The sequence below is a fragment of the Pelodiscus sinensis genome, chromosome 1 (genome assembly GCF_049634645.1).
Source record: "Pelodiscus sinensis isolate JC-2024 chromosome 1, ASM4963464v1, whole genome shotgun sequence".
In the NCBI taxonomy this organism is placed as follows: Eukaryota; Metazoa; Chordata; order Testudines; family Trionychidae; genus Pelodiscus; species Pelodiscus sinensis.
Genome location: NC_134711.1, coordinates 155,466,518 through 155,494,206, shown reverse-complemented (window position 1 = coordinate 155,494,206; position 27,689 = coordinate 155,466,518). Strand labels below are relative to the sequence as shown.

General features: G+C 43.0%; 1 protein-coding gene across 10 annotated transcripts in view; it reads left to right on the top strand.

Moving 5' to 3' along the window:
- MORC1 (MORC family CW-type zinc finger 1) overlaps nucleotides 1-27,689 on the top strand; it is a 99,978-nt gene that overhangs the window by 42,046 nt on the left and 30,243 nt on the right. For 8 of the 10 annotated variants that reach the window (XM_075908392.1, XM_075908408.1, XM_075908415.1 and 5 more), the window contains 9 exons: nucleotides 2,571-2,650; nucleotides 5,894-5,967; nucleotides 7,913-7,986; nucleotides 11,329-11,472; nucleotides 12,120-12,268; nucleotides 12,891-13,019; nucleotides 16,267-16,372; nucleotides 17,885-18,023; nucleotides 27,556-27,624. In XM_075908392.1, the coding sequence (XP_075764507.1) occupies nucleotides 2,571-2,650; nucleotides 5,894-5,967; nucleotides 7,913-7,986; nucleotides 11,329-11,472; nucleotides 12,120-12,268; nucleotides 12,891-13,019; nucleotides 16,267-16,372; nucleotides 17,885-18,023; nucleotides 27,556-27,624 (964 nt within the window). The remainder of the gene's footprint in view (nucleotides 1-2,570; nucleotides 2,651-5,893; nucleotides 5,968-7,912; nucleotides 7,987-11,328; nucleotides 11,473-12,119; nucleotides 12,269-12,890; nucleotides 13,020-16,266; nucleotides 16,373-17,884; nucleotides 18,024-27,555; nucleotides 27,625-27,689) is intronic. The other 2 variants (XM_075908448.1, XM_075908401.1) reach the window with 1 other exon arrangement.

Genomic DNA, 27,689 nt, shown 5'->3' with positions numbered 1-27,689 from the left:
ACATGCAAAGTTGTCATAAAGACATCTTTTTCCATCTTAGTTTCCTCCACTGAGCAGTTTGGCAGCAATCAAAAGGACAGCAAGGTATTAAAACATAAATCTGCATAGTGACCATTATGTTTACAAATGTGTCCACTTTTGGTTATAGGCCATTCTTTAATTTGAAATTAGAGTCATTAAAGTTATTGTGCTGACAATAATAAAAACATGCATGTAAACAGGTGGCAGTGTGTAAAAAGTAATTGACGTTAAATATTATACTGTTATGAAAGTTGTCCCCTGACTTTTTAAAATCTGCTGCTTTATATATAGAATTGCATACTTGTTACTTGAAGTACAAATTCCTTTTATAAATGATATTAAGCAGGTAATGTCAAATTCTGCTGGTTCATTTAGTGCATTTGGCTTGAGTGATAGGTGCACGAGTAAGGGGAGCAGTCAGGTGCTCCAAAGGGTTGATATAGTTGTGTTGGTATGTGTTAAACTGACATGTTGTAATTCACCCAGGCCAGCAAGGGGTTGTTTTGTAAATCTGGATATCTTGTGGTTATAGAATTTTGTCCAGAGCTCTGATGCCAACAGCTGCCAGCAGTCCACAAGCCTCATGCTGTCTTTGTCCAGCCTGATTACTCTTTGCAGACTGACTTTAGTATCTGTCCGGCCTCCTGCAGTCACCTTACTGCAGGGACCAGTTCTTTTCACTTGCCTCTCACAGAGAAAGTGCTAAGTTTGCTGCCTGTTAAGAGACAGTGAAATAATCCAATTGGTCAGCTTTCTAGCACACGCTTCACTGAACATACTCAGCTCTGATGATTTTTAATGGAAGTAAAATGAGTTTAGCAACAAAAGAACATGGATTAAGTATTACCCAGTAAAAAGGATAAAGGTAGAGATGGTTACAAGCAAATAAAAGTAAAAATACACATCTAAAAGCTAAACTTTTAAAAGATACAGACGTTCCACATGGTTCCTTTCACCCACAGTCGCCTTTCCAGATTTTACTGCCTGGGATCCACCAGAGAGATCAGATTGTTTGGTTTCTTTGTCTCCTAAAATGGAGTCTCTTTCCATTCCTTTTATCCCCAAAGGAATTTTCTTTGTTTTGCCAGGGAAGAATGTCTCCTCTGGATTCAGTCTCCTGTGTCACTGTGGTGCAGGGGTCATGTGCTTTCTCTGTGGCTGCATCTACACAGGCAATTGGATGCCAAAACTTTTGTCATTCAGAGGAGCTATCTTCTCCCTGAAAGACACTAGTTTTGCTGAGAAAAGTGTGGATGTAGTGTGGGTTGTGAACAGCTTTTAGTCAGCTCGAACACTTGCACCCGCTGCTCATAGGGGTAAAAGTATTTTGTAGGCAAAAGAGTTGACATACAGCAGCTATGCTGCCTGACTTTTAGCAACAAAGCTGTGCTGACACAGCCTTGTCACCAAAAGGTTTATAATGTAGACAAAGCCTGTGTCCAGAGCTGATGCAGGATGTCTTGGTTTATTCCTAATATGTAAACGGAGGGAAATCCACATTCCTTTGTCCAGGACAAACATGTTGTGCACCTGTCTGGTTTTAAACAGGTTCTGGTAACATCAGACAGAGGGAATTCGTAACTTCACATATAATAACACATGCATTTTATAATGATAATGAACAGTGTGTTATTAGCTTTCATACGATAGCTTACACAGTACCTTTTGGATAAATACCATAGCGTCAGTGTTTGGTTTAGTGAGGTGATTAGGTCTAATGAGAGATAATGTACCCAGTGCCAGTGTGCTTAAGGATTCAGGGCATTTCTACGTTGCAATTAAAAACCCTCTACTCGTCCATGCCAGCTGACTTGGCAAGTGGCTCTGGAACTATTTTTAGAGTGGGATTCCTCAGCTGGGCCTTTTAGAGTGGGATTCCTCAGCCGGGCGCTTTTAGAGTGGGATTCCTCAGCCGGGCTGGGCCCTCCCTAAAACCGTTTTGCATCCCTCACCACCCCAGGCTGGGGTCACACCTAGAGTTACCAGATGGGAGGGACCAGACGCTATTGCTAGTAATGGCAGTCTACTCCCACAGCTGGAAGTAGCAGCGGAGTCCTGAGCTGATAGCAGGACCTGAAACAGTAGTGCATTTTCCAGAGCTGGTGTCCTGGACCCTATCGACAGCAGGCTGCAGAGCCTGTGAGAACAGCAAGCAGCAGGACCCCAAAGGGTGCTGTAACTGGTGGGGTTAGCAGGACAGTGGAGGAACCCACCAGGAGTCCAGGACCTGGGGTCAATGGGACTTTGGAGGGGCTGCCCCCTGGGTGTAGAGAAGCCGGTTGGAAAACTGGGGGATACTGCGGCACCCCTTCCCACACACACACACCTCTACTTCATGTGCTTATGGACTCGGCCCTGTGGGGTTTGGACCACAGGGCTTTTTAATTGCAGTGCAGACTTCCAGGCTCAGCCTACAGACTGAGTTCTGGGAAACTCCCACCTCACAGGGTGTCAGAACCCACTCTCCAGCCCATTTGTTTGCTCCTGTGACTGCTCTGATGTGTGCTGAAAATGCAGCTCATAATGATTTTACCATTCTCTCTTAACAGAATGTATCCATATATCATGTCATCATTTAAAGGCATTGCAAGGAAAGAAATAAAGAAGGCAGAAGTGGATATGAAAATGGGTATGCCAGTCCTGAATTGGCCACTTTTATTGTACTGTAACTTTGCTTTTTACTTCAAAATTGTGGTTTAATTGTGCTATTAGTAAAATGTTTTGGTAAATGGAAATCAGTAACACTTTTGTAGCACTTCATATTTTGTATATAATCACAAGAATCCCACAAGTGCTCTGTTCCTGTTAAAGTATAAAACAGGAAAAAGCATACCGTATATTCCGGCGTACAAGACGACCTCTGAAGTTAAAAAACATCCCCCAAAAATCGGGGGTCGTCTTGTACGCCGGATGCCCCGCCGCCGGAGCCCCTCCGCGGCTTTGAAAGCCTCGGGGGAAGCCGGCGGGGGGGCATCCCAGGCGCGCATGGGCTGCCCCCCCTCCGGAGCCCCTCCGCGGCTTTGAAAGCCTCGGGGGAAGCCGGCGGGGGGGCATCCCAGGCGCGCATGGGCTGCCCGCCCGCCGGAGCCCCTCCGCGGCTTTGAAAGCCTCGGGGGAAGCCGGCGGGGGGGCATCCCAGGCGCGCATGGGCTGCCCCCCCTCCGGAGCCCCTCCGCGGCTTTGAAAGCCTCGGGGGAAGCCGGCGGGGGGGCATCCCAGGCGCGCATGGGCTGCCCGCCCGCCAGAGCCCCTCCGCGGCTTTGAAAGCCTCGGGGGAAGCCGGCGGCTGGGCATCCCAGGCGCGCATGGGCTGCCCGCCCGCCGGAGCCCCTCCGCGGCTTTGAAAGCCTCGGGGGAAGCCGGCGGCTGGGCATCCCAGGCGCGCATGGGCTGCCCGCCCGCCGGAGCCCCTCCGCGGCTTTGAAAGCCTCGGGGGAAGCCGGCGGGGGGGCATCCCAGGCGCGCATGGGCTGCCCCCCCTCCGGAGCCCCTCCGCGGGGCTCCGGAGGGGGGGCAGCCCATGCGCGCCTGGGATGCCCCCCCGCCGGCTTCCCCCGAGGCTTTCAAAGCCGCGGAGGGGCTCCGGCGGGCGGGCAGCCCATGCGCGCCTGGGATGCCCCCCCGCCGGCTTCCCCCGAGGCTTTCAAAGCCGCGGAGGGGCTCCGGCGGGGGGAGCCCAGGCGCTCCTGGCGGCTTTGCTCCCGGTGCCTCTGGTCTGCTGGGGACCATCTCCAGCAGACCAGGGACACCGGGAGCAAAGGAGGCGGAAGGGCGCTGGGGTATAAGATGAAACCCTATCTTTTAATTAAAAAGATAGGGGGTCGTCTTATACACCCAGTCGCCCTATACGCCGGAAAATACGGTAGTCACAAATTCCCTTGCAAGATAGAATGGGGAGCTTTAATTCAAGAAAGCAAGATTTTAAAAGAGAAGTACAGTAGACTTCCGATAATCCGGAACCTATGGGACCTAGGTGGTGCCGGATTATCAGATATGCCGGACTATCAGGAGGTACTATAAACTGGTTATATATATACTGTATACATTATATACTGTATATAAAGTGTTCTTAACCCTTTTTATTGTACATACTGTATACAGTATACTGTAATGTTTTAGTTTTTTAAAGCGTTTTTTACACTTTTTGCTCAATTTAGCTGCTGCCGCTGTTGCCTTGTGACTCCTTTTTTGCCGAAGCTCACTCACTAGGCTCTTGCCATTTTGATGCCGGACTATCAGGAGTGCCGGACTATTGGATGCCGAACTATTGGAGTTTTACTGTAGTGATTTTCCTCCAAAAGCCAAGGTCATCCTGAGATGGTGGGGAGACTCAATCCTGGGAACCAGGGACTCTGAAAAAGATTTTTGGAGTCATGAGGGATATTTATCTGAACATGAGCTCCCAGTGCAGCACTATGGCTAAAAGGGCTAATGCAATCCTGGGAGAAAGAGGAGTATCATAAGGAGGAGCACAGAGGTTATTTTACCTCTGTGTTTGGTACTGGTGCCACAACTGTTGGAAAACTGTTTTCAGTTCTAATGCCCACAATTTAGGAAGGATGTTGATAAGTTGGAGAGGTTTTAGAGTCGAGCTATGAGAATGATTAAAGGATTATATAATATACATTATGGACGGTGATAGACTCGAAGAGCTCAATTTTAGCTTAACAAATAAATGGTTGAAAAGTGAGTGGATTACAGTCTATAAGTACATAAAAGGGGAGCACATGTAATAATGGGTTCTTCAGTCTAGCAGCGAAAGGTGTAACACAATCTGGCAGCTGCAAATTCAGTATGGAAATAAGGTATACATTTTTATCAGTGAGTGCAATTAACCTTCGCAACCATTTACCAAGACTCCTAGTGGATTCCCCATCACTGAGAATTTTTAAATCAAGATTGGATATTTTTTTTCCTTGCAGATCTACACTAGAAATTATTTTGTGAAGTTTGCTGGCCTCTGTTATTCAGGAGGTCAGTCTAGATCAGTGTTTCTCAACCAGTGGAATGAGTGTCTTTAGGGGTACTCAAGAAGTCTGGGGGGGGGGGGTACATCAACACAACTGAAATTTGGAGAAAACTGAATTTTTGTTTTAAGTTTTACAGCGCTTTATTATTTTTGTACTTTTTACACCCAAAAATTTCATTACCCACCCGGCTGTGATTAAGTGGTTTAAACAAACGTGTTGCAGTGGTAGAAAAAAATTGTGCGTGTCTGAGAACTGTAGGTACTAGGAGCACTTACAATTTTGGGGAGGGGGGGGTAGGGATGCTTTATAAAAAAAAGGTTGAGAAACATTGGTCTAGATGATCAGAATAGTCTCTTCCAGCCTTAGAATCTAAGGCCATGGCTCGACTATGAGATTAGGTCTAATTTATTAAGGTTGATTTTTTTTTTAGCACACGCTTTTATAAAGTCAAAGGTTAGATCTCAGCAGAAAAAGCAACATTCTCATTGTTGTGGCAGCCTGCTAGATGCTTCATAATATATGTGAAAGTAAAGGGGAAAATGTTATGCCAGTGTGTGGAGTCAAAGCAAATTGCCCAGCCACTAATTATATGAGCAGCCAGACGACAATAAGGAAAGCATGTGGAGGGACACTGTAAATCGAAGAGAAAAACAGCACCTTCAACTTTACAAAACTGACCATCTCAGTCATTCTCTAAGTGCCCTTTATTCCCTCAGATTTCAGTAAGAGCAGAGGATATGCAGCACTTCACAAATGCCTCATCTGAGATTTAAAACATTTAACAGTACCCGGTTGTCATGGTGTTTACTCAGTGAATGTTCTCTTTTCCTGTAGAGTATTTTCCAGTATTTTATAATGCCTCTGAGCATACTTTGAGTCATTGCTTTGCTTATGTTTTCTAGCTGAACAAGCTGTAGAAGAAGCTAAGTGTCGATTAAAGCATTTGGAAGAATCTCTTCTGCATGAGGTCAATGAGGTATTGTAGCAATGATAGTATTTCTTAAGCATATTCAGAAATATTGCTTGTTATAACTGATACTCCATAGCAGCTCATGTTTACTGGCCATAGGAGCCAGTATGAAAAATTAATTAGAGCAGCTATTTTGGAAAGATACCTATTTTTTTTCAAAAACACAGGCTAGAAACAGTTTTAATGGAAGGCTTTTGAAATGTAGCCTAGCAGTAATGTTAAATGCCAAAAGACAATAATTAGAACTTCTCTGTCAATTATGTCTGTACTGTTATTGAGGAGTTTTACAAAGATAAGATATCTAGTTCATTGGTCTTGGATTCAATTACATTTCCAAGGAAATATTTTAAGAAACTTCACAGTTGCCTTTAAATGTGCTAATTTTATTGTATGGAGGTACTGTATTCATAAAACTATTATAACATTTTTCACTTCTTCATTGGTCCTCCAGCCTGTTGTCCCCATGCATTCATGGGGACTTGAATTTTTAATGATTTGCCTGTGAAATGCTGAAGGCAAGGCTTACTGTCAGTAGAAGGGCACATGTCATTTGCAAAATATGAAATTGTGAGAGAGAGAAGAAGAAGCAAGTGTGGTGATTAATTCTCAAAACCTATTTTAAGGGTCCATCATCTACAACTTAACTTCTATTCTCCTCTCAGAAATATTCTAATGATTCTTTCTTTTTCTTGTAGAGTGTCACTGAAATTAATAAAAACAATGAGGAGTCCTGTGGCATATTAGGGATTAACAGATTTATTAAGGCATGAGCTTTCCTGGGTAAAACCCACTTCATCAGATGAATTAGAGTGCAAGTTACAGAAGCAAAGATGTGTATATAAGGAAGAAAATGGTGGAAGTTATAAAAGCATTGGTATAAATAACTTCCATTCCAATTCATTTGATGAAGTGGGTTTTACCCACAGAAGCTTATGCCTTAATAAATCTGTTAGTCTAAGGTTTCTCAGGCAGTGTTCCCTCTAAGCTGCGTGGCCGCACAGCTTCACAGGTGATTAATCAGCTCCACCCAGTCAGAGGCTCCATGCATGGAGCTGACTGACTGTTTGGAGGGAACACTGGTCACAAGACTCCTCATAGTCTGTACCTTCAAAAACAAACACGGCTATTCCTCTGAGATTTAAATTGATGTTGGTGCTGTTTGGCTGGTCAGAACCACAAGTAGTTTTTCTCCTATGTCTTACCCTGCCCTTGTGCATCATTGACTACTCCAGGGGTGGCCAACCCGTGGCTCGCGAGCCGCATGCGGCTCTTCTCCCCCAAAAGTGCGGCTTGCAAAGTCACTCCTGCGCCCCCCAAATGGCCCCTGCTTCCGCACTCCCACCCCCCGTGCTCACCGGGGCGGCAATTGAAAATGGCGCCCAAGATGGTGGCCGTTGATGAGAGCCTGATATGGCCCAAAAGCCTAAGCTTGCTTCTTAAAGGGGCAGCCTCCTTTTTTTTGTTTGTTTTTTTGCTTGACAATTTTGGTGCAGCTCTTTGCATTATTTCCGCTGCTGTTTTGTCTCTTTGTTAAAGAGTTGGCTACCCCAGAACTACTCTTACTTGCACTTTATGGCACAGTGTTTTGGTGCAATGTGAAATGGGCCAGTATCATTGAAGTTTTACTCTGGGGCCTCAGATATATATAATTGGAGGAAAGAGTTAAAACCTACTGCCTTGTGCTCCATTTCTTTGAGTTTTGTGCTCTGAGCAGCAAAGTGAAAATGTATCACTATATCCAGATTTAAGCTTTTGTGTACTAACTCTGCCTGGAAGCTTCCAGCTTGTTAACAGACTGTAGTGACAGATATACTTGGAAGTAGGGTGGGTTCCAGAATATTGACTTTCTCAGAATTGGGTAGCAGGTTGCGGGGGAGACGGGGAGGGAACATAGGGTATTAATTGATGCTATAGTAATTTGTTTTACTTCTCTTTCTCCTAAATGGAAAAGTCTGCTCAGCTTGCCTTACAGGATGCTCTAGAAAATGCAAAAAGAATGCGTGAGAAGCTGGAGGAGAAACAAAGGCAAGATGTGAGACTATTTAACCATTAAATCAGTGTTTCAGAAAAAGTGTCTGTGCACTATATGTTGTAAATATGTTTAATCCAGAGTCTGATACTTATAGTGCTTTCTCAAGTTTCAGCTGTTTCAAGGTGCTTTTCAATTACTTAGATGCTCCAGTCGTTTATTCTTTTCTGGAAATTTTCAGTCCTTATAATTTTTTGCTCAAGTCTTTTAGAAGGAATATTTTTATTTAGACACTTAGATTATGTTTCTTTCCATGCACCAGATTAAACAAATATTTAATATTTGTAATATGATTACAAAAATCTGTAAGATGCTCAAATGCTGATTCTATGATGTTGAGATATTGGAGAAAAATCGACCTTGGGTTTATTGGGTCAAATCTAAGCAGTATTACACAAGACATTTCAAAAGCCCATATTTTGTCACATGGTAATTCAGTTAGAAATAGAAGTATGATAGAGACATAGGGCCATTGATCTTGCAAAAAACAAGTATTTTTAGGAGTCTGCTTCCAACAAACCCTAACAACATTTTAAGGTGTGCTTGAGCCTACAACTCACAACTGTTGCCTAGATTAGTGTCAACAGCTTATTTTTCTAATTAATATCCAAAACAGTGCTTCAACTCAAACATCCTCTCTTCAGGGAAAAAAAGTGAAATTTGTAGTCCCTCAGTTTGGGTCCCTTTGGGAAGTTGGAAGGCAAGCCAGAGGGTGGATAACTTTCTGTTTACCAGATCCTCTTCAGCATGGGTCCAAAGGGTGCTCAGATTTTATCCATGAGGAAATAATTATTGTCACCTTCTCAATAAGGCTGTAGCACAAAATCTCCTTTTAGAGCATGCAGTGGCTGCGGGTGTCTATTTTTATGGCTTGCAAAACAGATTGCAATTGAACAGAATGAAGAACACCTCCTCCACATACAGGCATATTTGTCAGACCAAGAGTGTTACCAAGGATAACAAATTTACTTCAGTGTCCAAAGAAACTGAAGATTGCAGGTAAATATTACCCTGGTTGAAAGCTGTAAAATAATGACCATCTTCAGGTCAGACATTCAAGTAGTCAAATTGAAGGCATTCATGTTGACAGTATCTGAGACACACATACTTGCACTTCCTTGGGGAAGTGTGTGTGCATGAAGGGGGAGCGTTGTTTTTGCCTCAAAGTCACTACTTAAGCCTATTGCTACATTACAGCACTTCAGTACTTAACACAGTATTAGGTGAGGTGGATGCCTCATCCCGTTTCCCCATATCATGACTGTTAAAAGGGAGGAAGCTTGCTTTCTTTGTTGTCTGCCCTCCTGGCTGTTGGGAAATTATTTCCCCTCTTTGTTCTTACCTCCCTTTTTCCTTTACCCAGTTTCTATCAAAGATGCAGGTCTTCCCCTTTTTAATCCTGCATGAAGAGAATAACGTGATTACATCTACCTATTTTCTCTTTACTCCTTGATTAGACTCTATGCTGGGCTCTTTGCCTAGTATGGCCAGAACAAATTGAGTGTCATTCAGATGCCTGGACTTTGCAAGAGCAACTTATGGGCTAAGACTAATTAACATAGAGATTGTAAAATCTTCTTAGGTGTGACAGTCCATACCAGTTATCTAATGACCCATGGATATGCCCATATGTAATCCATAAAGTGGTAAAATTGAGTTCAAACCTTGCTCGAAAGAGCAATTTCTTGCTGGTAGGTTGTCTAATGTATAGGGACAATAATAAACTAACAGTGGGTAGGTATTTATTTCATTGGGCTATTTTCCTTTTTCTCCCCACAAAACCCTTCACAGTATAGTTAGGCAAGTTTCACTCCATGCACTCTGTCGACATAAATTTTTAAGTAAGTATGAGGAGAGAGAAACTAATACAAAGAAAACACTACTTCCATCAATGCAGCAGAAAAAAAGTCTTTGGTTACTTTTTTTTTTTTTCCTGCAAGACAAGTAATTCTACCAGACTTGCCTTTCTGTTGTTAATGGCTTTAAATCTCAGTTTGATGCCAGCACTTCTGAACACTGCATCAGTGATGTGATGCCCAGAATTATTTTAAGACTTCCTGGGAATGAGCCATGAATTTTGGAATAGATAACAACTCTGAAACAAAAAGTGTATAGGTTCATAGATTCCAAGGACACAAGGGACATTTGTGGTGATTTCTGTTGGAACTAGAGGATATTGTTGAGGAAACAAACCAAGTTAAGTGTAGAGTTTCCTCTTTAGGTAACAGTAAACACGTTCTTGCTTAGGTGATCCTCACTTCAAGGAAAACCACTAATATTATTTCCTGAAAGTAAAATTCTCATTTCCCAGAATCTGAAGCTCACCTGTAGTACATGGGCTTTGTGTTCTTCTTTAACTGGTTAATGCTGCTACATTTTCTAACGTTACTGGCAAATGCAGCATATAAGCAGTGATTACACAATGGTGCTTACCTGAGAGTTGTCATACCAGTTTTAATACTTTAGGCTTACCCTCAAAACTGTGAAGCAAAATGCAGGACAATGTAGCACTTTAAAGACTAACAAGATGGTTTATTAGATTATGAGCTTTCGTGGGCCAGACCCACTTCCTCAGTTCATGTTACTCGAAGTTCTTCATTCATGATTAGTCTCTTTGACAGGGGCAGATCTTTGCAGAAAGTTCCACAAAGCCAATAGAAACGTTAACCTTTCATTTTGCAGCAGTTAAATGGGAGGAAACTTGAAGTGTATGGAATTATACAAGTCAACTCTAAGAACAAAACTGGCTGATTTTCTGTTGCTTACTAATGGATGATGGTTACAGTATGTTTAATTTTAAAAAAATTCATAAGCCAGAAACTTTATGAAATGAAAACAAGTGCCAGTTTGGGAAGGCATTTTTCCTCTACAACTGCAATGAAATAATGCCTTTAACTGTTCTCATATTGAAACATGAAAATTTTCATAGCAATTTGGAGGTTAAGTTGGAAGTTATCAGTTAGTGCTGTTTTCAAGCTGCCAAAGTGCTTTGGCATTCAATTTTAAGTACTACTTGGTTTGATTTTAAGCAGGAATTTTCTCTTTTCAAAAATGGGTGAATGTGATCTTCCTTTAATCTGTTTCCAGTAGACGGATGTATGTCCCATCACTTTGAAATCCAAGAATCATATTAATCTTTACAACTTTGGATATTTTTGTCATTGAGAATTAATTTTTTATCATATATATTTCTGGCTAAAGTGAACTGTTCAACCTCTGTATCTCCTAAACCAGATTAGCTGCAGCTATTAAGCTGATAACTGTAGATAAAAAAATATTTTTAAAAAAACGTTAAAATGAAATTTATGAAAGAAAACTGTTCATTTTACCCTCCTTAGAGAATTGAGAAGGCCAAAGAAGCTCTATTTAATTTTTGGAATAAACATAGAAAACAGAAGTCAAGATGGAATGTTCATCTATAACAACAGTCGCTTAATCAGAATGTATGAGAAAGTGGGACCACATCTTAAGCAGGGGTCTCAGTAAGCTTTCTTTATTATCACTCTCTCTAGGGACTTGATTTAAAACTTTGTTTTATGATGCAGGTATTCTATATACCAGCAGGAGCCTAAAATCCATCATCTCACCTCATGGAGGTTATTTCCTTTTCAAGCATATGAACAACTTGGGTTATTTATATATTTTTGAGAGTTATGTACATGTACTGAGGGAAAAGTAAATTATTCCAAAAATAGTTCTGTGGTTCTCAAAGTAATTTTTAGAGTAATTCACTATTGTTAAATTTGTGATTGCAGTTTGGAAATTGTTGATAGTTTCTCTGAGTTTTTACCTGTGTATAAGTGTTGCTCTTTTTATACCCTCTAATCCCTGATGTGTGTCTGTTCCTTTTCCTATCCTGCCCCTTCTGATATGTCCTTACAGTTTAAATCTTAGTATTTTGAGGTTTATTTCATGTATTCATTTGAAAAGAAGACACTTAAATACAATTCTGCATTTGACTCTGATCAGACAGGATGTTAGGCTCAGTTTTCTATTAGAATAATGTTACTGAATAGAAAATACTTATTTTTAAAATGAGGTGAGGGAAGCTGCAAACAAGATAGGTGATTTTTTTCTTTGAATTTGGATCAACATGCTTTGAACTCATGGTTTTATTTCCCCATTTCAGTGGTGGTACAGTTGGAATGGTAGATGTGCCCCTGGAAACCATGGAGCCAACACACAATAAACAGGCCTTTGTCAATGTTAAAGAATATAACCACTTGCTCACATCCATGAGGCATCATCTGATCCAGTACTGGAAGGACATAGGAATAAGTAACTATTTATTTTTAGCCTGGCTTGTTTTATATACAGCTGTTTAAAAAAATTGGTGTCAAATTGTTAATTTATCAAATACATTAGATACGTCAGAAGATTGTAGCTTTTACAGTCACCCGAGGCCGTCGGTGTGGACCGGGCACAGTAACAGCTTCAATTCCTTGTACAGTGCCCATTTGCAATATCTCTTAAAAGCTACTGGTCTCTCAGGGCTCATCTACACAGCAGGGCTTAACTTGGAATAAGCTATGCAAATTGAGCTACGTCAATTGTATAGCTTATTTCAAAATAGTTTATTTCAAGTTTTGGTGCTGTCTCCACAGCACTTATTTTGAAATAGAGCACTCTTCCTCCATCTTCCCTTAATCCTCATACAATGAGGGCTACAAGAGTCGGAGTAACAAATCCTCCAGCTTGACAGTATTCAACATTATTTCTAAATAACTGCCTGCTGTGTAGATGCGAACTAAGTTATTTCAAAATAATGTTGCTGTGTAGATATAGCCTCAGTTGCAATATTCATTAACTAACATCTGTAGTTTACATTTCAACGGATTCTTCTACCACTGAAAATTATTAATATCATATCATATCATATCATATATACATACTTCTTTAGGTCAGAAAGGAGTAACTTCATTCTGGAATGAGTTTGGATATATAAGTGACAAATGGTTGGATAAACCCTCAGATGCAATTCAGTACAAGAGAAGACGTGCAGAGGAAATTCCTGTCGTGGCTCAGTGTGGTGAGTTTATATATAATTGGATTCATAAAAGGAGATATGAGAAGAGGATTTAATGGGATAATAAAAAGCCTTTAAATGGAAACACCTCAATCTCAACTTTCCCCAATATTTTTGACACTGTATACTGCTGTGCTTTTTTATTCTTCTTCCTTCGAAAGATCCTCATGTAGCCCTTGTGTTTCATTATCCTTCTTTTCCTTTTAAAAAGCCATTCAGAGCTGTTTTTCATAATTGTACATGTTCCACTTCTATAAGCTTCACCTCATCATATTTAAAGCTGCCAAAAAACTGCTGCGTGGTTTTGATGTGCTCCAGAGTGATTGGATTATTGGTAAAGAACAGCAGAATTGGAACATGGCTTTTGCTTTTAGTCAATAGTTAACCATTGCTTAAGATTAATTTGCCAAATTCCTTTTAAAAATTCTCCTTACATGGCATTTTTTGGTAGAATTGTTTCATTTTTCCCAGCAGTTTGCTTCTCTACCATGTAAGAATAGGTTCTTTATTGCTCTGCATCAGGACAGGATCAAACTGCAAATTGAGCAGTTTTTATTTGATTTGGGATTTTTTTCCAGTTTGTTAACTTTTGCTGCTTGCTTTTTACCAGCATTATCTTTGTATAGACCTTGCTCTTTTAACTTTGAAATGTTTCCTGAGTTTCCAGCTTCCTGTGGCAAAATTTGGGTTTACAGGCAGCTTGCTGTGCCTCTAGTATCCTAGCATGAAACTGATCTCACATTTCAATTGAGCACAGTATAATTAAATGATTACCGTGTTTTGTTATCCTACTAAGTAGCTTTGAGCTCCTGTTCCTGCAGTTCTGAGTCAGAAGTTTAATAAAAGGCTTTTTCATAAAAAAGCCCAATAAGTGAATTTTCCCACATCCCTGTCACAAAAATAGTGTTCCCTACATTAAATTGTCTGTTTCCAGAAAGGAAACTGCCAGTCATAAAAATGTGAGCACAGAACATGACATTTAAATTACCTCTTGAATTTAAAAAAATCAAGAGAAAAAAAAAATTTTATTACAGACATACCAGTTAAAACTTCTGTCAAGTAAAAATCATTGATGGAAAACAACGTTTTTAAAGTATCCCATTAGAGTACTTTTGTCCATTGACAATTCTGAAACTATTCTAACATAACAAAAACCTCACACCAGCATGAAATTTGCTGTTTAGTCCCAGTTCAGTGCCAAAAAAAACCCCTCCATGTCCCTGGCCTTGAATCATCAGGACTCACTAACACTTTCCATAGATCATCAGATAGCTTCAGTGCTGAACTTTACAGTTTTATATACAGTATTCATTTCCACCCATGTCAGGGCGTGTTGCTTATTGGAAATGAGACCCTCAAAATTACATCAATCTTGTCTCTCCATCCCATTCCGATACAGATGTAATCCACCATTTGAAAGAAACCCACTGCATTTCAAAGCAGTCTGCAGTTTATTTCTTGGACACATAAAGCACTTCACAAATTTGTCAGATCTGCTTGCTAAATTCATGTCAGAATTGAAGAGAGAGGCAAGGTGCAGGAGGGCTGGGGGGAGAAAAACAATAGTCTATTTACCATATAATATTTCGTGATTTATCATGTCCGGATATAGTTTTGTACAGGTTGCATCTTCCTGGTCCGGCATCCTTGGGACCTGAGCAGTCCCAAACCAGGAGTTTGCTGGACCACCGACCCCACTCCCTGGCCAGTGCTCCTCTGCTGGCTGCCAGCCCTGATCCCGGACTAACCTCCTGACCTTTGATCCTGCTTCCAGCCCTGGCAGAGCTCCAGGCCACTGGCCTCCCTCTGCCAGACCATCTGTACTCCCAGATGGCAGCCCCCCTGCCACCAGCTTAGCTACTCTCCTGGGCCTGGCTGGACTCCCAAGTGCTGGCCCAGCAGTGCTCTGGGCCCAGCTGATGCTCCCAGCTGCCAGCTCACCCAAGGCTCCCAGTCGCCAGCTCCCCTGCCGTTGGCCCAGCTGGGTTTCTGGACCTGGTTGCACTCTTGCTCACCAGCCCGACTGAACTCCTGGCCCAGCTGAGGCTACCAGCTGCTGGCCCCCACTGCTGCTAGCCGGGCTGCGCTTCTAGCCCCAGCAGAGCTCCTGCCTGCCAGCCCCCCTGCTACCGGCCCAGCTGCACACCTAACCCTGGCCAGGCTTCCAGCCATGCTTCAATCCCAACCAGGCTGGGCTTCTGACTGCCAGCCCCTTTGCCCCCAGACTCCAAGCCGGCTCCCACTCCCAGCCACCAGGGGCTTTCTGGGCCAGCACAAAGTAAAGAGGTTCAGCCTATATCTTGAAAGCATTTGTAATGGTTAACTGCTCCTTAACTGATCCTCAAATATTTCAAAATGTTGATCCTGGTCTAGAAATTAGTGAAACTTTAGTGCCTCTAATATAGTTGTCACAATAACTACCACTATACAGAAATATACTCCCCACCTTTTCTTACTATTAATCCTAATAGAGTATTTAAACCTACATTGGGTCAGTTCTTGCCCAGCAGGTATTGCAGCACTTTATATTTTCCAAATGCCTACTGCAATGTGATCAGCTACCTTCCGGAAAGTGTTCAGTAACAAGTGTCCTTGGGGTAGAAATAACAAAATAAGTGACAGTGTTGGACAACATACACTAACTACCTAACATTACAGTAGTAATGTTAAATGGGAAGTATCTGTCAATCTGTATGTTAAATGTGAAATTATACATGGTGATTTCTTTGCTAACATGAGTCCAACTAACTGGATTTCCCTCAGAGAGAGAACAATTCTAACTTAGAAACTTCAAAAGGTGACCTGCAACTGATATGATTCGTGTAAAGCTATTACAGGGCCCTGTATGTTCTTTGTTTGTGGGGTTGGAAGCCTTATGCCACATAGAATGTGAGCTTGGTTCCTAATTTTCTGAGAGCTTGGGGGTGCTAAAATCATCCATTTCTATCTTTGATGGGTCACTTTGCTCAAGGTGGAATGCTGCCTGGCCTGGAATTTGGGGCAGCTGGACTTTGGAGGAATAAGGAAAGGGGAAATGTTTATTGCTTGTTGCCTTTTTTTATATATATATATATGACAGACATTTGCTAGACTTACTCTTAATATGCCGAGATTCTAACAGCTTCAGAGAGGGGTTAGTAGACAGAGGCACATGTTGAATGCCATTAATCACATTACCACAATAAATGGGGAGTGGGTTTTTTTTTATATTTACTGTGAGGTAGTAATTTTTTTCTAACCATTTAATTAGATGTCTGCCTTAAATGGAGGGTTCTGTCATCTTCTACTGATATTAAAAATGGATACCAGCATGGCATCTGGACTTGTGCAAAAATCCCTGGTCCTCTGGAGAACAAGTAAGCTTTTGACTAGCAATATTGTATCACTGATTAATATACTGATGAAGTTGACCATTTATTAGCCATTTCCTCTGAAGCCAGAGGACTGCAGTAAATGCAAACAGTGAAACATACGTGTTATAAAATATTTGCATAAGCAAACACTATGTGAAACTAATATTGTGATCATTATATTAGAGAACAACAACAGAAAAATGGGGATATATTGAACCTTTTTAATCCAGTAAGTAGTAGGTAGCATATGTATCAGTTCTGGTACTATACAAGTCTGTCTGGCATAGTCCATGACTTTAGTGCCAAAAGTTCCACTTCAGTGAAATCATGCTTGCCTCAATGCTAGTCTGGCATCAGTGTGGTCCCAACAGGGTGCTGTGTGTTTGTGTGCAGTATGTGGCAAAGAGAAAGACAGAGTGAAATTCTATGCCACTGGGAATGGGGACCCTTTTTCCTTTAGACAAAAGCTATTTTTAAGAAAAAGCAAACACATTCTTCCTGCACAGCCAAGGTATGTCTTTATTATGAAAGGTAAAAAATGGCATCCTATGTTTGTACTAAATACAATGAAATTACAGGTAAGTATTTTTTTTCTGACTGCCAGTCTCCATAATCCAAAAATGGGCTCTCACAGTCAAGCTTTGTTCCATATTCATCTCACTTGTCACATTATCAGTCCTTGTCTTCATTAAGCTGGGTTGCCATATAGCCACCAGTTATTAAATTGCTTGTGTGCATTGCACACTTGACTTCCTATGTCAGGGGTAGATGGATTGTGTTGTCGGAGGGGGAAGGGCATTGTGGAACAGCTCCTGAAAGCCAGTAACAGTTGGCATCAGCAAAGCAGCATCTATATTGACATAGCATCCATATGAGGCACTTATGTCAGTGGCAGCTAAATTTAAGTGAAGACACATCTACAGCTGGGTTGAAGCAAGGCAGCTTATGTTGACCTAACTGTGTAGTGTAGACTGGGCCTTGGTAGTCCCTGTGCAATTAGCAATTTAGGAATTAGAGCATTGCCCAAGTTCATAGTAAAAGTCTCTGGGGGATAGCTGTGTTAGTCTGTAACTAAAAAAAACTTAAAATTTTAGAGACTAACATTTATATATATATATATATATATATATATATATATATATATATATATATATATGTCTCTTAATTGCTACTGGACCATTTTTAAAGGTTTTTTTTAGGTCATGGTATGTAATTCTGGTGCACGAGAAAGAATAGAAACCATCTTTCTTCCTGTAATTTGTGTTTGCACCGAGAACTAATGAGAGTTAAAAGTAGTAAGGCTTATTTTTTTCACTGAAATTAACAGAAGGGATGTGGAGTACATTCAGAGAACAGTTCTATTCTGTAAGATGATTCCTCCTTTAGTCACTTTGGAGGGCAGTACTGTACTTTGAACCATGGCAGGTAATTCCTTGCCAGACAATAGAAGATACCAGTGCACGTATTCCTTTTCACTCATTTTTGTCTTATATCGATTGAAACCTTATATTGTAGGTGTAATAGACCAGAACATTTACCCTCCATCCCTTTGGGCACTTTGAACAGACTATCACTGTCATTGAATGACAAAGAAAAAGTCCTCATAGACTCAATCCAGCGACATCAAAGGAAACTGGAAAACTTACAGTTCCAGGTAAACTGTTACAAATTAACCTTTTTTCCCCTGGAAGCATGGGTAGAAAAGCAGACTGTGTAAAAACTCTTGATTCAGGTAGAATATGTTCCATGGCATTTTTTTCAGTGATAGAGTTGGACTTGTTAATTAAAAGATAATCATTTGATTAACTTTGATTTATTACCTGTCAGATTCTGAGTTGATGTTTAGGGTTTTTTTTTTTTTTTTTAAAGTGAATCATGTGAGGTGAGATTCAGTTCTACTAGTTAGTAAGAAAAGCAATATGTAATTGATGTTATCTTCAGAGATGAGAATTGAATATTTTTTTTTGCTTTATCATTTATTTTCTAATACACATTAGGATTCTAGAAACTTTTACTGTATTCTTCATTACCAAATTCTGAGTGGGAGTTATGTGTAGTAGATGAACTCCAGAAATATTGGTATCTTTTGACAGAATTTATATTTACTGGGTACTAAAAAGATAAATAGCTTAATTTATAGATGAAAAATAATCCTCTCATTAAAGCATATATAAACATTGTTGTCCTTTTTTGGTTTGGCGTGGTAGTAGATATTGAGGGCTTAATTGTTTGTTGGAAGTAAAATCAGTGGATTATGGTCAAAATAGGTTCCTAGTGTGACTAGTTCATTTTACACTACATGCTTCAGTCCTTGAACAGAGCTGGTAACAATCAGCATGTAGAAATACTATTCTTTTGGGAATAAAGCCAAAACACCAGTGCCTGGTTACAAAAGAAACATCTCTTTTCACCTAGGCATTTCTGAGGGTAGAAAGCAAACTCTTTACATTAGTGACAACGTTTTCAAAAATAACCTGATTCAAAACACTAACAGTGCTACGTTCTTCAGACTGAAAAGTGCTTGTGCTCGAAGAAGAAAGTTGTAATACTGTAGAAGAGAGCCATAACAATATAGAAACAGAAAAGACCATTCTGCCAAACAATCCATTTCAGAGCTCGCTCACCATATTTTTTGGTACTGAGTCTCGTATCTTATTATTTGTTATGGTAGCTGTAGTTTTTGTCCTTACTTACTCATGCTCACTCATAAATTTGCCTAATTCTGCTGAAATAGTCCCATGCAGGGGGACAAACTCCACAATTAGATTTAAAAAATCTTCTACCATTACTTTAGATAACTTAGCACACCTTGGGCATGTCTACACAGCAGTGTTATTTCGAAAAAACTTACGTTATTCACCCTGCCACCACTAAGAAGGTGGGGTCATGAACACACACAGCAGTGCCACACATGGCACAGAGTCATATCCACACTCTCGGGGCAGTGTCTGCACATGGTTAAGTGTGGTGAGGGGGAGGAACACCAAGCCCCTGCCAGGGGACTCTGCCAAAAGGGAGGACATGGAGGGGACCCCAGTGGCACCCTCCCTGGCAAGTGGCATCTACCATTCACACACATCTCCTCCAAACCCCCTCTGTCCCCACTGCCTGCTCTAGGGGGCGGGGATACAAGTCCTCTCCCTGTGGGATGCCACCACTGCCACCCCCAAATCAGCAGCACAGCCATGGGTACACGCATGGCCCCACAGTATGCTAACATCTTTATGGCTGACCTAGAACAACGTTTCCTCAACTCCCGTCCCCTTTCACCCCTTCTCTACCTACGGTACATTGATGACATCTTTATGATCCGGACGCATGGCCAAGAAACACTGGAGATATTCCACAGAGATTTCAACAACCTACACCCCACCATCAACCTCAGCCTGGACCATTCTACACGAGAGATCCACTTCCTGGACACCACCGTACAAATCAACAATGGAAAATTAGACACCACTCTCTACAGAAAACCCACCGACTCATACAGTTACCTACATGCTTCCAGCTCCCATCCAGAACACACCACACGATCCATCGTCTATAGCCAAGCCCTTCGATACAACCGCATCTGCTCTAATCCCACTGACAGAGACCAGAAGCTTCAGGATCTCTACCAAGCATTTATAAACCTCAACTACCCACCCGGAGAAATATAAAAGCAAATTGAAAGAGCCAGACGAATACCTAGAAACCATCTACTTCAAGACAGACCCAAGAAAACCAACAATAGAACACCACTTGTCATCACCTACAACCCCCAACTTAAACCTGTCCAACACATTATCAATAAACTACAGCCTATACTGGAACAGGATACCATACTCCAAGAGGCTCTGGGAGACAGACCCATAGTCTCCTATAGACAACCACCTAACCTCAAGATGATTCTTACCAACAACCACAGGACATACCACACTAATACCAACCCTGGTACCTTCCCTTGCAACAAACCCCGTTGCCAGCTTTGTCCACATATTCATTCTGCTGATACCATTATTGGACCTAACCAAGTGAGTTATAAGATCAAGAACACATATTCCTGCGCATCCAGAAATATAATTTATGCTATCATGTGCCGAAAGTGTCCGTCTGCTATGTACATTGGACAAACATCTCAGACACTTCGCCAAAGGATTAATGCCCACAAAACAGATATCAGACAAGATCACAAAGAAAAAACAGTTTCTTGCCATTTTAACCAGAAAGGACACTCTCTCAATGACTTAACCACCTGCATTCTGCTACAAAGACCTTTTACATCTGCACTTGAAAGGAAATCCTCTGAACTGTCATTCATGTTAAAATTTGACACTCTCCGAGAAGGAATGAACAAACACTCAAACTATCTTACCCATTACCAAGATAGCTTCCCCAATTATCACCTCTAATACCATTAGCTCACAGACATCCCACTCTCCCCACCTCTAATATCATCAATTCACAGACACTTACCTTCCTTCCTTCCCCCCCCTACTGCATCCCCCTCCTGTTCTGAAATGTGATTTGTCCTTTTCATATGTGTTCATTTTTTTTAATTGTATCCTTTGGTATATATGGTTGTGACTATTTTCTTCCACTATTTGATCTGAGGAAGTGGGTCTGGTCCACAAAAGCTCATCATCTAATAAACCATCTTGTTAGTCTTTAAAGTGCTACATTGTCCTGCATTTTGCTTCAGCTACCCCAGACTAACACGGCTACATTTCTATCACTGTTCATGAAGAGAAGGCGAGCTGCCCATCGCCCCCCCTCCCGCCCACCTACAGGCTCCCTGCCTGGCTGGCACCTTCCCATTCCTGCTTGTCCCTGGGGCATGGGTGTTGTGATGCTCTCCCTGGGACATCTGTGCCCCTGCAGGAAAGGGACCACTGAGTAGGCCTCAGATAGCTTTGTTTGAGGCACATCACCTTCATCTGACCCAAGACCTTTTGGTGTCAGCTCAGAGATGAGGGTCGGGCTTCATGCACGCTGTCTTCTGTGATGACTGCCCTTCTCACTGTTCTTCACAGCTGGACCAGCTGTGAGTGAAGCATGAGCCACGTCTCCCACATCAGCCTCCTGACCCCATGAGATCTGCAGGTGCCAACCATGCCATGACAACCTCAAACGGGAGCACATAGCCTGCCCCTGTTGGCTTCATCAGTCTCTGGAGTGGCAGGACCATAAGATGGACCAAGACCTGGAGGAGTGCTGTGCTGACCAAGAGCTGCACTGCTCCACCTAGCGGGAGCTGTCCTAGGAGGCCCAGAGCTTGTGCACAGCATACATCACCACTGCCAACTACATGGTCACCGCGATTGAGTTGTGCATCAGCCATCCCTGCAGCTCCAGCCTCAGCTCCCGCTCCTGCTCCCGCTCCCACCCCTCTGGCTTCTCCCTGTAACCGCAAGAGGCAGTGAGACCACCTGAGGCAGGCACCAGTCCCAGCCCCATCCCTGAGCCTCTCCTCCTCCTCTCCCCTCCCAGGTTCTTTCCCCAGTCCCTCCTCAGTTACATTTACTCCAAATTTTAAAAACAGCTTATTCTTTCAAAACAAAAAAGTGTGGTTTATTGTGCCTGCAGGGGAGGGGTGGAGGAGAGGAAGGTGGGAAGGGAGGGCAGGGGAAGGGATGGGGAGGAAAGGCACAGAGGGGAAATGAAGAGGCCCCTTGTGAAGAGGCCCAGGGAGAGTCTCACAGGTGTCTTTGTCTGAAACTCTTCCTCAGGACCTCCCAAGTGCGCACAGCCGTGTGCGGCTGCTCAAAGGCCCTTCTGAGCTTCTCAGCCTCTGCCCCCCACCCTGGCAGGAATGTCTCCCCATTGTTTTCACACAGGTTGTGCAGGACAGAGTAGGCCACCAGTTCTTGGGAAATATTCTACTCACCATGGTTGAGCCAGGTGGGGAAGCAACAGAACCTCCTTTTAAGATGGCCGAAGGCACCCTCCACAACAATTCAAGCCCTGCTGAGCCTGCCGTTGAAACATTCCTTGCTTTGGTCAAGGTGTCCCATGTAGGGCTTCATCAGCTAGGGGAGCAAAGGGTAGTCTGTGTCCTCCATGATGCACATGGGCATATCCACATCCCCAACGCTGATATTGCAGTTGGGGAAAAAAGTGCCGGTGTGCATCTTTTAGAACAGGCTGGAGTTGTGAAAGACACAGGTGTCATGTGCCTTCCCTAACCACCCAATGTTTATGTCAGGCCTCCGTGATACACAAGGGTCTGCAGGACCATGGAAAAGTACCCTTTCCAGTTGATATAATCTGATGCCCAGAGGTCGGAGGCCTGAATAGGGTTGTGGGTGCTGTCAGTGGCTCCCCTGCAGTTGGGAAAGTCCATGGCAGCAAAGCTGGCAACGATGGGGTCCATGTCGCCCAGGATGATGACCCTGCACAGCAGGATGGTGTTGATGGCCCTCACCACCTGTAAAAAGATACAGAGAATAGCAGGGTTTCCAGAGCCCTCTGGAATTCCCTGAGTCCAAAACCCTGCCTGCAGGCACCACTCCTCAACAATGGAACCATGGCCAGTAGGAGCTGTGGTCTCAGTGCCTATAGATGAGGGGCAGCACATGGAGCCATTGCTGTACATGCCAGCTGCTTTCAGGAGTGGAGCAGGGCCAGGGCAGGAGTAAGCCTGCCTTTACCACCGAGCTCCACCACCCGGGATGCCATCTCAGTTAAATGGTGCCCAGCCTGAGCCTGTTTCCTGAACCCCTGTCCCAGCCTCCTATACCCAACCTGCTGCCCAGGACTTGAGTCCCCCTGCACCCAAACTCCTCCCAGAGCTTGTACCCTGAAACCCCTCCTGGACCCCAATGCCCCACCTAGGGCTAAGCCCGGAGCCCCTCCCACATTTAGGGTTGCCAGATGGTTTCAGCAAAAATACCGGACACATTTGACATTACATCACAATCTACATTACAACTTATTTCCCAAACAGAAAGCTCAAATACTGGACTGTCCAGTTCAAAACCGGACACCTGGCAACCCTACCCACACTCCAAATCCCTTGCCCCAAGACTGGAGCTTGCACCCGAATCCTTACCCCCAGCCTGGTGAAAGTGAATGAGGTTTGGAGAGGAAGGGGAATGGAGTGAGCAGGGGGAGGCCTCGGAGAAGGGGTGGAGTGGGGCAGGGTCTCAAAGGAGAGGCGAGAAGGAAGTGGGGCAAAGGTATTTGAGTTTGAGATAGATCTTACATTGCCCTTAAATTGAAAAAGTGATCTTGTGGTTAAAAGGTTGGAGACCACTGATTTAATATCTTGTTTGCCTCTGAAACCATTGCTGTAGGCTAAGGTGATTTCGGTCATTTTTCCACAATAATTAGCTTTGATTAGTTACAATTTGCTCTTATTTTTAGTATCTTCTGCAAACCTGGAGAACTTATTTCCAGTACAGTTATTCATTTCACTGATTGTATGTGCATGCTGCCATGGCAACGCTGATGTTTAGCATTGGAATGTAACTAGTCTTACTGTGGTAATACAAGTATTCACTGTACGATCGATGGTGGCACTAATTGCATTAAAGTGCTAAATGTCAGTGCTCTTATGATAACTACTGATCACTTGTATGTGGACAAATTTTCACCCATTTCTGGAACTGATTCTGCAGAAGATGAAGACTGTGCGCAAGCTTGACTCCTCTCTTGTCAAATTGAAAAGCTCCCAGCTATGTGTTCTCTCCCCTTCAGACAGCTGGGTTTCTTCAAGCACTGTATTGCACCTCCTGTTTCCCTTTCCTTATCTTTGATTGCAATCCCTTGTCAAACAGTTTTTGAAAAATCTAAGTGTAACTACATCCACTGAATTTGCCTTTATCTTGGTGGTAATACCTTCAAAGAACTCCAGCAGGTCAGTAAAGCATTTTCTTCAATCGCTGAATGCATATTAGATATCACTCCAGCTGTGCATACATCCTGCACACTTCACAGAGAAGTGTGTACATTTTATTTTGACAACTTAATGCTATCATTTCTCTTGGAAAAATTATAAGTGCTGGTAAGAATCAGCATTTTTTCTTTTTTCTGTGCCATTATAGAGTGAGTAGCATGTTGGATTCTCAGCGGGCAGGCTGGAGATGGCATTCATTGTGTATGTGCTGCACTTAATCACCTTTCCAAACAAAATGCAGCATTTAGTTTTACACTTAGGTTTTAGGAAGGTGGCCAAGGGGACTTGCTAAACCTTTATAGTTTCCAGAGTGTAATGGTAACTTGTGTACTGAAGGAAATAGCACATTTTAACTACTGAACAGCTAATCTTTATACACTCAAGTATTTTCTTATGTGATACTGAGATTTTTTTTAGCATTTGAAATCAAATATGAATCATTTTTAAAACAATTGCTACTTGTCTACCCTTGAATTTGGGGGCATACTCCACCAGGTGACAAGTTTATGTAAGAAGGTTTATTTAACTCAGGCTGTCAAGAACGTTGCATAGTATTTTTTGTCCAACTACATTTTGTGAAAATGACTGCACTATACCTCATGAAAATGCCTCTTGACTACAGTGATTATTTTCCGATATTCCTGCATTTCATGGGTGAGGTATTATGTTTAGCTCCAGCAATAAGAATCCAGGATAAGTCCATTGATTTTTAATGGATTTGCTCCAGTTCGGTGCCAGTGGTACTAAAGACAGAAATGTGGCCCTAGATTCTTAATATAGAAAATTAATCTAGATGTATAGCTATCTCCAATTTATCCCATGTGAAAAGAGAGGAAGGATTTGTCTATTAAGACTGCTGTCATGTTACACCTGTAATTGAAGAGTATGCCGGTGAACTATTTTTATGGCATCATATACTCTTTTGTACAATACTGCCATCACAGTTTCTGAGTAACTGCACCTGTAGGGATGGTGTAGACGGAGCTTGGTCCTGCCTTGAGGGCGGGGGGCTGGACTCGATGACCTCTCGAGGTCCCTTCCAGTCCTATTATTCTATGATTCTATGATTTCCCCTCTGTGGTCCTTTGAGAGTATATGGTTTCTGGGGCCCAGTCAGCACTTCTTTTGGGTGGAGACCCACACTTCCCTTCCTGCTGACCATGGTTTTAAGGCTGTACAGCCTCTTGCCATGCATTATAATGTTCCCAACATTATAAGGAAGTCTATGTAAGGGCCAGCATCTGTGTGTTGCTTTCTCTCCAAGCACAATCGTCCATCTACCCCAGTATCCTATCTGCCAACGATGGCCAACACCAGATGCTCCAGAGGGAGGGAACACAACGGGTAATCTTCATGTGATCCCTCCCCATTACCCACCTCCAGAGAAACAGAGGCTAGGGACACAGGATCTCTAATTTGAGGATGACAAGATACACATCTATGCTTGTAATAGCTAGCTGCTGGTAACTTAAAGACAATAACAACAGCCAGGAGCAAATAGGATTATTGCACAATTCCCTGCTGCCTTACTCTTTATTTTTTTTATTTGTCTGAAGCTTCTGTGGAGCTTAGGGTATGTCTACACTACCCCGCTAGTTCGAACTAGCGGGGTAATGTATGCATACCGAACGTGTAAATGAAGCCCGGGATTTGAATTTCCCGGGCTTTGTTTGCATAAGCCGGCCGGCGCCATTTTTAAATGCCGGCTTGTTCGAACCCCGTGCCGCGCGGCTACACGTGGCACGGGCTAGATAGTTCGAACTAGCTAGCCCGTGCCGCGTGTAGTCGCGCGGCACGGGGTTCGAACAAGCCGGCATTTAAAAATGGCGCCGGCCGGCTTATGCAAACAAAGCCCGGGAAATTCAAATCCCGGGCTTCATTTGCACGTTCGGTATGCATACATTACCCCGCTAGTTCGAACTAGCGGGGTAGTGTAGACATACCCTTATAGACTTTCCAGCTGAGTACCATTATTGAGGAGCCTTGCGACTGAAGGACAGGCAGGTTTATTGTCATGCACGTAGAGTTTTGAGCCTGTTTCTTGGTATTCTGTTGTACCTGATCAAAGAGGAAACTCACTGCATTTCTAATCAGCCAGTGAAGAACAGGACTTTTTCGGGGAAGTGTTCTCTATTTTGCTCCAGGATCTTGAAGAGTTTACTTGATAGTCCCTGAAAAATAGAAGCTATATTCACTTGCTTTTCTTGTCTATTTGACTAGCCAGCACAGAGATGCTGTGTGGCCTTTGAGTTACAATTCTGACCACTAGGTTCCTTGTTGAGAATTTCTAACCAACAAACCATGCTTTTATGAAGGCTTTGTTTTGCTTCATAGTGTGCTGTGTTGACCTAAGTGTTGGGGAATAGAATTTGAGGTTAACCTTGCTTAATTCTCCTCCCTCTTTGTTTAAATAAACTCTCGTCAGACAGTAGAGTCAGTTCTGTATAAAATTTCTTAGCTAGAGATGCCCCAGAAAGCCTCATTTTACATGGAGCAGATACCAGAAGGTGAGTTGACTTTCATAAGGATGGGTGGGGCAGAAGTATTTAAAGAGGTTATTTATAACTTATTTCTGTGTGAATGCCTCCTGCCTCTACAACAATGAGAGTATTAAAAATATTAAATTCAGGCATTCGCAGTTGTAGCGGGATGTCACTCCGAGTCCCCGCCCCTAGTCACTCTCGTGTGTCCCTGGGGCCTTCTGCTGAGGCCCCTTTCTCACACGCTCCTCTGGCCCATCACATGGACGCTACCCGTCATGTCGTTCGCGCTGTCACAGTTCGGAGTCTTGCCCGTCCAGGCCTCCCCGTCACCGCGGGGTACTCTCCGGGCTCTCCCCTATGCATCCTGCCGCCGTCAGGGACATCGCGACGGTCTCTCGTAGCGTCCAGTGCCCTCCGCTTGCTCCTGGCTGGATCACCACCTGTGGGGGTCGAGAACACAGCCACCTCCTGCTCTCCCCCTGCCCGGTCTCCTCCCCACCTCTCCCCTTATGGGCGTCCCGGTCAGCGTCCTGCCCCCGCACGCCCCGCACGTCATCACCCTTCCCCGGGGCCCTAGGGCCCACCGTTCATGGCTCAGCTCCACTGGCACCTGCGCTGTCACCATGCTGCTGGCCCGCCGCCGCCACTTTCCCCGCGCTGCCGGCATTCGCCAGGTTGCAGGCGTCAGTGTGGGGGTTGACCCCCCCCGTCACAACAGTGAACGTGTAAGTAGTTAAGAAACAGTCAGAGAGTCTTTACTGATTTTGTGACAAGTATAAATTACTGTAAACTCCTGAAATTCGTGTGTTTATTTTTATTTGTTATAGAAATCTCGTTTAATAAAACCACACACATTTACTCAGTTTGGAGACAGCAGAGGAACTCTATTAATAAATGTGAGTAATTAAACTCCTTTCATATCTATTTTCTGTTGTGAATTAGCAGAGACAGAAAGGAATTA